This window comes from Cajanus cajan, chromosome 8 (assembly GCF_000230855.2).
Source record: "Cajanus cajan strain Asha chromosome 8, NIPB_CcT2T_4, whole genome shotgun sequence".
NCBI lineage: Eukaryota > Viridiplantae > Streptophyta > Magnoliopsida > Fabales > Fabaceae > Cajanus > Cajanus cajan.
The window spans coordinates 5,894,155-5,907,443 of record NC_138524.1 but is presented as its reverse complement, the minus strand read 5'-3'; the positions used below and the strand labels follow the sequence as shown (position 1 = coordinate 5,907,443).

Below are 13,289 nucleotides of genomic sequence, written 5' to 3'. Positions count from 1 at the left end.
TACTAAATATCAATTTATTTAAGTATAAACAAATATTAAAACTTAATGACTCATAAATGTCAATTTGAATAAAAAACTAAAATTTCATATTTTTTAAAATTTTAAAATAGAAAAACTAAAATTACAAATTAATAAAAATAACAGAACTAAAGGTACAATTTAACCAACTATTTCATTTTCTCTTCTCATTTTCTTTCTTTTATCTTTCTTTCATAAACCAATTTATTGTTATAGCTCTTTGATAAACCAAACAAAGTATAAACCAAAGTGTACTCAATTTATTGTTACAGCTGCGGCTACCGAGTTGAATCTAACACATTTCATATATAGCAGGTTGATGCGCAAACCAAAGAAAATAAACAAGCAAAATTTAGGAAGCACAGATAAGGAAAAAGAGCCTATAATACAACAACAAATTCAGAAAATTAAGACACAATATCCTCATGACACCATATCTAAATTTAATAAGATTACAATTAAAACTCAAATCCTAAACTAAAATAGAAAATTTGATATTCAGTATTACCTCAAAGTACTGCCATTAATCTAATTAACAAGCTATTCCACTCATATTTTGAAGCCTTCATGCGTAACATTGACCGGGCAATACAAATAGATCCTAGGCTTGCTGTAAAGATTGCGAGGTCGTCTGCCAAAGGGACCGTCCCAAAATGGCATTTCCATGTATTGAAAGATATGCAGCATTTAATCTGACAGAGCAATCAAATATTCAATAAATACACATTTTTTTTTCCCATTGGCAAAAGCTATAACCAACTTTTAAATTGAAAATGGAGACGGAACTAGAAGCTTACTTGTCAACATCAGGCATTGCCAGGGGGTCATACGACTCCTCCATTGGCACAGACACTGCTGACATGTCTTGAGCACCTTCAACCTGAAAAGTAAGCAAGTAACCAATATGCATGAGTAGCCCCAGAAAGTTATTCTCAACCATATACAGTGTGTGTGTACTAAATTTAAGCTAACTTACCTGTTGAGGATATTGTGCAAAACCAGCATATGCACCATACGCATACAAGGAGGGATCATGAGTAGCACCATAAGCATATGCTTCATAACCTTGTCCATATCCATAGTAGGCACTCCATTGATTTGGATCCGTCTGTGCGCCCCAGCCACCAGGTACGTCCTAGAATTGTTTTATTAAAAAAAGTTCTCAGTGCTAACATAATTACACATCAAACAAACACTAAAAGGTGAATCCATATACCAGCTACTAAGGTTTGGTATCCAGTAAGAAGTGGGGAAAAGACAACAATTTACACCATAGTAATACCCCTTAGGCCCTTCTGCGATATTATGTTATTTAATTAAATTTTAGTCCCATTCTTGTTTATTGTCCAATTTCAGAGCCTCAATCTACACATTGAGCATTCACGTGTGACCGCCACAACTATCCTAAATTATACTACTTCATCTAAACTACAACTGAAACCACTCAGCATTGCGCTAATATTTACATTTGGTATCATCTTTCCTTGTGTCATCACATAACATCACAATTCACAATCTCGTTACCTTATTCTTTCGGTGAATCAAAGTTTCAGGTGAGGAAAGTGGCTCCAAACCCAGATTGGTATGCGATTGGGATAGCCCACTAACGAAAGACCTCCAGCTGAATCTGAATCTAAGTCCATTTTATTGACATTCAATAACCCTACTAGTTGAACCAACCTCCGCAGCCATCATAATCTCACGATTGTCGAGTAGGGTCTAGACTCATCTAGTCATCTTCCAAACATATCTTTCAATTGCCAAACCACTAAACATGGCAGAACATAATACAACAACAAAAGCTGTATTCCTTAGGTGAGGTTGACTACATGAATCTCATGACGCTATTGAACTCAGTTAAATATCAAGTTTTCAGGAATAACCCTAAACATAATAAAGGCCGGTAAAATATATGCTAGAATCGAGTACGCATATTTATATTACCGACCTAGAAGTATTGGAAGATTTAATATAGTTGCACACATTGCAGTAGCTCTTGAAATTAAAATGCATGTTACAAGCGTGCCACATCCAGTTTCAACATGACAAACTAAATAATCAGTATGTCAATAAATGAATCATTTCCAAAAGCAAAATCACCTGTCTAGCTGTCAAGTTACTACCCCAAGAAATCTGGATCACTTGTTGACCTATCATCTTCCCCTGCATCCTCTGAATGGCATCTTCAGCAGAAGCTCTACAGAGACAAATAACAGAACAGGTTAAAAAGCCAATTAACAATAGGATAAAGAAGAAGGAGAAGAAACTAAGATTGATGGAAGACCTCATAAGAAGCAGAGTAACATCACATCACATCACATCACATCAGGCCACATGAAACTTATTGCCTTGGAAAGGGGGTAGGTAGCAACAGTCAAAATCATATCATCTACCCTTTGAGTTTCAAAATATTAGAGTAACCCCATAAAGATTTACATGTTAAAGATTAAGGGTAAAAAAATAAAACCTAGTTCCAAATTGAACAAAACCATATCCTTTGCCAGCATAAATTTTGACCGACACAATCTCCCCGAATTGCACAAACGCTTGCTTAAGCTCCTCCTCCGCCACATTAAGATCCAAATTACCAATACAAACCTGCAACACAAAACGATGTAAGTAAGAGCACCTTAATAAAACCACATTAATCATAGGTCAGTGATGTATCCAACTTACAGTGGTATTGTTCACATCATTTTCCGGGGCAACAGTATTCACCGGAGCAGTGTACGCAGGATATTGATATATTGCTGCAAAGTAATTCATAGTTAAGTGTCTCTTCTAAGTTGTACAAAAATAAAAATTAAATAAAAGGATTATGGAAAAAGTTCAACATCTCAATGGGATACGTCCACCGGCATCCACCACAAGTGATTAATATTAACCACATTGATAACAATAGTCATTACTATTATCCATATACGAGACAAAATTAATCACTTTTGTAAACATAATTAACCATGCATCCAGGTTGACGCTGGGTGGACATGTCCCAACAATATTATTACTAGAATTCAATAATTTCATTACAATATTAAAATTAGAAAAATGTTAACTAGTGCCCTAAGGCACGGATTAAAAATCAAAAGCAATTTTTTTATTGAAAAGTGCATCTACACATACTCCCATGTAACTATTATGCATTTCAATAAGAATATTTTACATCTTAGGTCCTTAACGAATGTCTTAAGGATAGTATTTGGTTAGCAAAACTCTTAAAATTAACCACAGTGCTATATACATTTTTTTTTTCTAGGATCCATATCCATGTCCATATCCCAAAGCAGACAATCAATAACAAATCTCCGAACAAACATGTAATAATAACATTTATTTACTCTTTATCATCTGTGAGGTAAAATTAATCCTATTACCCCATGATAACACAATGACTTGGCAGGAAAACATAAAGATTTAAGTAAGGTCATGATGTTTTTAATGACAAATCAATAATTATATATAAGCAAATTGATTTGCTCCTAGTGGTAGCCACTTATAAAGTAAAGTTAAGGTGGAGAGTGGATGGAAAATTGGGGATTATACCTTTAGGCGGAGCATATTGGTGTTGAAAAGAAGTGGATTTCTTAGGCGTAGCAGCGCTGATACGCATAGGGCGAGTGGAGCAATAAACGCCGTTCATCTCAGTCATGGCGCGGTTCCTGTGGGCCTCATCCGCGAACTTAACGAAGCCGTAACCCTTGGAGCGGCCCGTGACGGGGTCGGTGACCACTTTGGCCCCTTTAACGGAGGGATAATGGGCCCGAAAGGTCTCCTGGAGGAGGAAATCGGTGACGTCGGGCGCGAGATCGCCGACAAAGATGGAGTGGTCGGGCCCAGCGTCGCCGAAGGAGGCCCAATTGAGGCGGAAGGTCTGTTCCGTTCCGGGCATTTGCGTGCCGTTGTAGGTGCGGAGAAAGGCTTCGGCGGCGGCGTGCGAGACGAACTCGACGAAGCCGTACCCCTCGGGTTGCCCCGTCACCTTGTTGCGTATGATTTTTATGGAAACCACTTCGCCGCTGTGTGCGAAGCACTGAGACAGATACGACTCGTCCACCCAATACTGCAAATCCCCAATCCACAGTGTTCGCACTTCCTCAATCGCCGTCGACACCATCTTTCACCGATTTCTTTTTCTTTTTTTCTTCGCCTTGCTATGCCTGCTTTTAAATTCAAACACTCCTATGGGCCTGGGCCCGCTTTTGCTCCGGCCCATCAATATCCTTTCATGAATTTTGATGAAATTGTTATGCTTCCTCCATCCCACACTGGCTTTACTGCTTATTAAAGTTTTTTACATTTGATATAATTTTATTAAAGTAATTTACTCTTTTTTAATAATATCTTATTTTTTATTATGTGATATTTCTAATTATCATGTTCTTTTTTGTAATGTTATTTTTAAAATGATGATATATTTAGGTGAAGGTTATAACGAGAGAGTGTGTGATCTCTCCCACCATAAAAAACATAGTTTTCGTAATTAGATATAATAATTATAAAATGAGTTAATCACCTATACACTATTAATGTAAAAAAAATTTACACGCGCAACTAATTATATTTTTAATAGTGTCACGTCAGTTACTTATTTAATAAAATAAAAATAAAAAAATAATTTAAAAGATATGATTAATTGTCAGTATAAAAAAACTTTACACTAACAATGTATGAATGATTAACTCTTGTAAAATTAATACTTCAAATGATTTTTCTTTTTCCTTTATGTTTCCTGATTTATCCCTAGTTACACTCTTCTCTTTCGATCCTAAACCATAACAATAACATTATAGTTATCGTGACTAATAATTCTACTGCATCGTGACCACTAGGTCTCTCATCAAATTTTGTTGACACTTTCACTACCTATTACAACAACCAAATCTCCAAACCCAACACAATCATAGGATCTACAAACCCTCAACCAAGAATCCGAATGTAATAACCAAATCTCCAAACCTAGAAAAAAAAAAACTTGCAACACTTGCAAAAATAGACATTTTTTCCCTTTTATATGAAGTTGAGGAATCTTTTTAAAACTATCATCTATAAAATAACACTAATAACACTTATTGTTAGGAATGAAAGAAGAATAATTATTAGTCAATGTTTTAAACTTTTAGTCATAATCATAATGTAATTTGTATAATTAACTTTACCAAAGAATTAAAATTTTTAATTAAGAAACTTAAAATTTCTCAATAAGTGATTAAGGTTAAAATATTGTTGTTGGTTGTTGGATTAATGAAATTATTACTAAAAATTGAATAATTTGAACAATACATGTGAGAAAGAGGTAAATGAAATAAATCTTTGGCATTATTTAAATTTGAATTACAATAGATCTTTAATTTGCTTCCATAAATTGAAACCCTAAAAATGCTTTATTTATTTTTTGTATTTTAAAACCCAAACCATATATTTTTCTAATTACCACTAAATTAGTTTGCAACAATTGTTATGCTTGCACAAACTCAAAAGTCTATCAATTTTAAATTTTGAGTTTTTGACCTAAATTAAACTCATAAATCAACTTGTAAAATTATATATATTATTTTTAGCTATATTATTAGTCAATGTAGAATTTTTAATATTAACAAATAACTAAACACACTAAGTTTTAACTAGTAAACATGAAAGTCAAAGAGAGAGATCACTAGTTTGTGTTGTTTATTTTATTTTATTTTATTTTTCTTTAATTAATATCATCCAAATTAGTTAATGTAAAATTTTCAATACTAACAAGTTATCAAACACGCTAAATTTTAAACTATAGTAAACATGAAAGACAAAGAGAAAGACCACTAGTTTGACTTATTTATTTACTTTTTTTATCAATTAATATCATCCAAACTAAAAAGGTTATGATATTTGTATAGTGCACAATTTTATAATTTTATTTATGATAATTGTTAAATATGTCAATATCTTTTACTCAATTTAGGTAATTCTCAAGTTTATCTTATATGATTTAGAGCCACGTGTCTATCAAAAATATTTTAATTTAATCTTGTTTAATTAGTAAGTTTTTGAAAGTTTTAGGGTCTTTTGATTCTTTTTGTTAATTTTTGAGATATAAGAATGAAGGGAGGAGTTCAGGCCAACAAGAAAGAGACGTTAAGGATGATAAGCTCGCTTAAGGGATCCAACTCTTAACGAGACAAGATTGAAAGCACTAAGCATAAGGAACTTCCACATAAAGCAAAGATAAAGCACACCCTAAACAAACATATGCTCACTCGGGCGAGTCACTTGGCCACTTAAGTGAGTAAGAGCAAAGATAGCACTTAGAGCACTCATAAGGTATTATCTCAAGCGAGCTAACTGGTCGCTCTAAGCAAATGGACACCATAAGCCCATATGGATATGTCAATGAGCTCGCTTAAGTGATCCAATTTTGTCGCTTAAGAAAGGATGCTCCTAAGAAAACTCATTTACAACATTATAAAATTAAGGCTTAAGAAAAATAGAGAATGCTTTGTATTTAGCTTATTTTAGAGAGACTGAGAGTGAGAGCTTTGTAATCACATATTCCTCAACGGTATCTTTTTGTCTTTGTGTGAATTCCTTAACCATAGAGTGGCTAAGTCTCTTTTTGTTAAAGATTGATGTAGTTGTCTGGCTCTACTTGTAACTCTTTACTATTTTTGTTCAATTAAAGTTTTTATTTAGTTAGTTATTATTTTCTTTCTTCTTATTGCATGTTTTGGTTTGATCATGCAAAGCATGATCACATAGAATTAATTAAGACTGAGAAACGCGCTCTTGAAACTACAATATAAAGAACAACACTAATAACACACGTTTAATGTTATGAATATGATAAGAATCATTAGTCAATGTTCTAGACCTCTGATCTTAATGCAAGTTGTTTAATTAATTGTACCAAAAAAATTAGATTTTTAAAAAGAAATCTAAAATTTCTTTTCTAACACATTAAGGTTAAAATATTTTCATTTGTTGTTAAATTAACTTGATAACTACTAAAATTAAATAATAATTAGGAAGAATACGTGTGAGGAAAGTAGTGGATTAGTCTTTGATATATTTTATTATAAATTTTTCATCTATCTTTTTAATCTATTTTCTTACTCCAAATCCCTAAAAATGCATTCTTCAAACAATCTTTCTTTTTATTTTTCCTAATTAACATTAAATTGATATTTCAACATGTGTATATTTCACACGTTAAATTTTTATTATATATAAATATATTTTATAATATATAATATATTTAAATATGAATATATAAATTATATTTAAAATTTGAATAAACTGTTTATTTTTAAATATATAAATTTTATTTTCGATTTAATATAAATAACATTTTGTGACATGAGTTTATTTTTAATTATTGATAATTTATTTTAAAAATATTAAATTTTAATTCATAAATAGATAAAGTAAATAAAAATTAATTTTAATAAAAAGTTAAAAAAATTCTAAAAAAAACTCTTCCACCAAAAAATAATCTTTAAAAGCACTTTCAGGAAAAATAATTATTTATGTTTAATATACAGAAAGAAATTGATTAGATTAATTAGTTATTATACAAATATATTATCCATTTTACTATTTACAATTGACAAATGTATAACGTATATTCTCTCTTTATATCGTAGGTGTCGTGGTGCTATGGGTGAACAAGAATATTTTATTTTTGAAACTAAAAAGAATCTGCTTGTTAATTTCTTGTAAGTGGCATACTTAGAGATATAGAGAGAGAGGGAGTGCGAGTGAGCAAATCTTGAATTCTTCTTTTAGTAACACAAGAGTACGTATCAAATCAAATTTTATGTCAAAAGTTCATGATTCGTGAATTTCATCATGATCATAACGTCATAGAGAAAACTGGAATCCAACTCCAACGAAAAACAAAATATGGTATTAATGTATATTTGGAAAAAGAAATTAATACAAACTTCTGAATTAAAACCAATACAAACACATGATGGACCACACTACAGCCAAAATAAGACCCTCACTTTAGTGTAGACCCTATTATTAATGAATGAGTGATAACAAATTAACCGCAATAATGCTGAACATAATTTTATTGAAAAAACATTCAAATTGATTTAACCGCAAACTTAATATACGGGAGGAGGGGGAGAGTTATAGAGGTAAGGGTGATATGGTGGTGGCGAAGGTGATGGTGGAGGTGGAGACTTGTAGTAATATGGAGGAGGCGGTGAAGGTGACGGAGGTGGTGGTGACTTGTAATAATATGGTGGAGGAGGCGATGGAGAAGGTGGTGGTGGAGACTTATATACGTAAGGGGGAGGTGGTGAAGGTGAAGGAGGTGGTGGTGACTTATAGATATAGGGTGGAGGAGGCGAGGGAGACGGTGGGGGTGGAGATTTGTAGTAATATGGAGGAGGAGGTGAAGGAGATGGTGGGGGTGGAGACTTGTAGACATATGGAGGAGGTGGCGAAGGGGATGGAGGTGGTGGTGACTTGTAGACATAGGGTGGAGGGGGTGAAGGGGATGGTGGAGGTGGAGATTTGTAGTAATATGGAGGAGGTGGTGAAGGTGATGGTGGGGGAGGTGACTTATAAATATATGGAGGTGGTGGTGAGGGAGATGGAGGAGGAGGAGATTTGTAGACATAGGGAGGGGGAGGAGATGGAGACGGTGGTGGTGGAGACTTGTAAACGTAGGGAGGTGGCGGTGAAGGAGATGGGGGAGGTGGGGACTTGTAAACATATGGTGGAGGAGGGGAAGGAGATGGTGGTGGTGGTGATTTATAAACATATGGAGGAGGTGGTGAAGGGGATGGAGGAGGTGGGGACTTGTAAACATATGGTGGAGGAGGAGAAGGAGATGGTGGGGGAGGAGACTTGTAAACATATGGTGAAGGTGGTGATGGAGAGGGAGGTGGTGGTGACTTGTAAACATATGGTGGAGGAGGTGATGGGGATGGTGGGGGTGGCGATTTGTAGACATATGGAGGAGGAGGTGAGGGTGATGGTGGTGGAGGAGATTTATAAACATATGGAGGTGGTGGGGATGGAGAAGGAGGTGGAGGGGACTTGTAGACATATGGTGGAGGAGGAGATGGAGATGGTGGTGGGGGAGACTTGTAAACATAAGGTGGAGGTGGTGAGGGAGAGGGTGGGGGTGGAGACTTGTAGACATATGGAGGAGGTGGTGAAGGAGATGGAGGAGGAGGGGACTTGTAAACATATGGTGGAGGAGGAGAGGGGGATGGAGTTGGTGGAGACTTATAGACATTTGGTGGGGGAGGTGAAGGAGATGGTGGTGGTGGTGACTTGTAGTAATATGGAGGAGGTGGTGAAGGGGATGGTGGTGGTGGTGACTGATATACATAGGGTGGAGGAGGCGAGGGAGATGGTGGTGGTGGTGACTTGTAGTAATATGGAGGAGGTGGTGAAGGGGATGGTGGTGGTGGTGACTTATATACATAGGGTGGAGGGGGTGAGGGAGATGGTGGTGGAGGGGACTTGTAGTAATATGGAGGAGGTGGTGAAGGAGATGGTGGTGGTGGTGACTTATAGACATAGGGTGGAGGAGGTGAGGGAGATGGTGGTGGAGGGGACTTGTAGTAATATGGAGGGAATTTGTAGACATAAGATGGTGGTGGAGGTGGAGATTTGTAATAATATGGTGGTGGCTTGTAATAGTAAGGTGGTGGTTTTACTTGGTAAGATGGTGGTGTTTGTGGATAGTAGTTGTCAGATGGTTGGCCATAGTAAGGCTTATAATCATCAGCAGAAACAGTGATAGCAATAAGGCAAAATGCCAATGCATGGATCAGTCGAGGCCATTGCCTCGTTCCCATATTCTCTGATTAAGTGAGCACTACCCCTTCTTCTTTTTCTTGTTCTACTCTATTAATTCTTGCTTTGCAATCTACGGATTCTAAGCCTTTATATAGTGTTTGCCTTCATCATATCTTTGTTAGATGACAGACTGGCTGAAAGTTTTAAAATATATTTACATTATTTTAACATTTCAACTTGAAGTTGTGGTTGTGGTTGTCCATTAAACGATTTCATATTTTAATTCATAACACGGGGTATGAACAAAGTCAAGAAGGGAGATGGTGATGGCATGCCTTCTTGTTAGATTTACAGAAGAAATATAATAAAAGCGCGTCATAGGCTCATAGCAGACAGCTGCTATGATTATTTCCTATGCCTTTTACATATATAGAACTGGACATTATAATAATCCTGAGCTTAAAATCTGAAAAAATCTGATAAAGTCAAATGCAGAACAATTGCCTGAATCTCTATATATCTTTTTCTTTATAATTATATTTGCTTCTTTCTTTCTAATGGCCATATTCTGGATCATAAAAACATTAATTTATCTCTGTTGCTATTTTATATTTACATTGTCGGAGAAAAGTTAAAACTGCTTCAGCTTATAAAACATCCTTGTCAACTCAAGGGCTAACTAACATGCATGACAGATAATGATAAGGTTGTAGAGAATTCAATGTGGTTTTAAAAAATTATTTTTTGACTTGGTATAATTAATATTTCATATGCCAATTGACCTGTCTTAATTCTTTTCATAATATCACATGCATGTATATACCTCTAGCCGCGTATTTTTCACCACCAGAAGCTTGTTCTAATATTCTTTGATCAATTCCACTCCGGGACTAGATTTTTTATAATGCTAGCAGTAATTTTGTAATTTGTGAATTTGAAAGCTCGTGGATTGTCTCGTAAATAAGAAGTTCTTGGTGTCGATCGGAAGGTAGATCTCGACTGTGAAAAGATATCTTGAAATAATGTTATATATTTATTTATTTTGGTGTTGAACATGTAATAATGTATTGTTTATTTGATTTGACAGTAAGACTATAAAAATATATACTTTGATTAACACGTCGCGTACCTGTTGAATGCACGTTTCTTTTTAATTCAATTAGTACCTCCAACTCCCTGATAATTCTCATACTGTTATTTATTTTTATGAGAAATTCTTGCGCAGTTTTATCAAATTAATCCCACTTGTAGTCTTCAATTACCGCCCATTTAATTCGAATTACATTAATTAGTACAGTGCAAGTTCAGGTGACGGGACTTTTTACATTGAGTTCATTATATTCAATTCATGACACTGTATGTTAATCAGAAATTGATTGTCATATGCATTGATATGTTGCATGTGTCTGATGTTTATTACAGTGGTTTCTCCATAGAAATGTGGTTAGGAGCATGCAGATTCTAAGCTGATTGAACTATACTTGTCATTCAATTGCATATCTCAATTCTCAACACACATTGCTGCACTTTATTAATTGCATTATCAGATGAATAAAAATTATATCGAATGGTTATATTTTTCCTTTAATTCATGTTGCTAGCCTAATTGTGCCACGGGTTTGAACACGAAATGATTATGGAAAGGGATTACGGTGCATCTCCCAATTGATCATATTGATGCTTACTTTTATTATATATATTTTTCCAAGTCTGAAATAACTGGATAAAATTTAACCGTTTGTGTCCCTTGTATTATACTCATAGCTAAGGTTTTGGATTAACTTGTTCATCCAAGTAGTTTGAAACTCCCACTACTAAATTTGTGCCATTTCTTGCATGGATTGTTTAATTTTAATCTGGTAATTAAACTTGGAAGTTAAAAGAGGGACCATGCACTCAGAAAGTGAGTAACTTAATTACTCAGGATCCATTTTTAGAAGAGTACCACTTTTTATTTCTTTTTTGGTAATGATTTTTTATTTAATATATATATAAATTAAAATACAAAATAATATAAAAATTAAACAATCACCGATAATTAGTCAATTAATATCCATAATTATGAGAAAATGAACTGACATTCACAATATTATTATCCATAATGTTAAATGAAATTAAAGGAGAGTGTGATATATTATTTCCTTCGGTTTCTCCATCTTTGATCTCTGTTTATTCTCCTTGTCGTCCCATTGTGTTAGACGTATAGATTACTTGATCACACGATTATGCAAAATAATTGCGTTGTGGCACTGCCAAATCCAAACCAAATTTGATTTTCTTTTCACCGATTATCTCTGTTACTCTCTCCGATCTCTTTGGCACAATGAGTCCTATTATTTGGTTATATACGTCTTTAGGAATTGAGGTTGTGGGTTCAATGTATAACGCCCAAGTTGTCTAGTTGGGTAACAAAATCAATTGTGATATTAGTGGTCAACCACACGCATTTGACTAATTATTATTATTTTTAAAATCAATTAAAATTTATCATAATCTTATAAAATTGATTTATAAAATAAAAATCATTCTTCATTTATATATATTATTATGTTCTCATCTCTAGCCAACATGGTATCTTCAATAATCATGATATTTGATTAATTATTTAATTTATATAAATGTAATTTTCATAATATGTGACTAATTGTTATGAATATTTTAATTATTAATTCAATTTAATATTTTTTAAGAAAATTGTGATTAAATTTAAACTTTGATGTTTGACACACGCAAAAGAAATAACCTAGCCAACACTGCCCCTGAATAAGAGACATGCCTGTGTTTAAGTTTAGAAGAAAAGACGAAAAATAATTATAAAACACTGGCTAAAACAAGCGAAAATTGTATCAAAAATAATTTAGAATCATGTCTCAAATTTTTTGTTGTTAAAGTTTGTTTTTTCTTTTTTAATTTGTGTTGTTTCCTTTTTATTTTTACTTTACAAGTGCATATCTTTAATTAGTTATGTTTATGGATAACATGATACGATCGGTTTCAAGAACAAGTCTATTTAACTAATTTGTTTCTATTTAATTAGACATCTAAACTAAAAATGATTCACAATTAATTCCATATATAGGATAATTATCAAATATGTATATAATTTTTATTTAATTTAGATAATTATTAAATATATCTTATGTTTCAAAATTTTATTTTTGATCGTAAAACACTTAGTCAAAAGTTATTTTTATTTTAGGATATAATTGTTTAAAATTAGATATTTTTAATATTGTTTTAGTTGAAATGTGACATGGGAAGAATATAATTTGAAAACTACAAACCTCAAATAGAAACCATCGCTCCAAGATCACTTGGATATATATGCTTTCAGTGAGTCAAATTCACTTAAAGTACTCAACAACTTGCTTTAAACGGGCTAAGTCAAAGATTACAATTAAGAGATAAAGTTAGCTCACTTAAGCAAGTAGAGTACTCACTTTAAGTGAGTTGAAATTTGCTTAAAGCAACCAAAACCTTGCTTGTAATGAGTTAAGTTAGAAAGTATACCCTGGAGGATGATGCTAGCT

General features: G+C 33.6%; 2 protein-coding genes across 2 annotated transcripts; both read right to left on the bottom strand.

Annotated features, from left to right (window-relative positions):
- Positions 1–384: 384 nt before the first annotated feature.
- On the bottom strand, positions 385–4,169 carry LOC109813391 (RNA-binding (RRM/RBD/RNP motifs) family protein). Its single transcript, XM_020377569.3, has 7 exons — positions 3,562–4,169; positions 2,695–2,768; positions 2,486–2,616; positions 2,119–2,215; positions 995–1,153; positions 816–898; positions 385–710 (listed from the first exon to the last, which is right to left on the bottom strand). Exons 1-7 carry the CDS (start codon positions 4,130–4,132, stop codon positions 620–622), a joined length of 1,206 nt encoding a protein of 401 aa, XP_020233158.1. The 5' UTR covers positions 4,133–4,169; the 3' UTR covers positions 385–619.
- A 3,709-nt stretch (positions 4,170–7,878) lies between these two features.
- Positions 7,879–9,893, bottom strand: LOC109813374 (uncharacterized). The gene has a single exon (XM_029274383.2). The coding sequence runs from the start codon at positions 9,816–9,818 to the stop codon at positions 8,106–8,108; it is 1,713 nt and encodes a 570-aa protein (XP_029130216.2). The 5' UTR covers positions 9,819–9,893; the 3' UTR covers positions 7,879–8,105.
- Between the last annotated feature and the right edge of the window lie 3,396 nt (positions 9,894–13,289).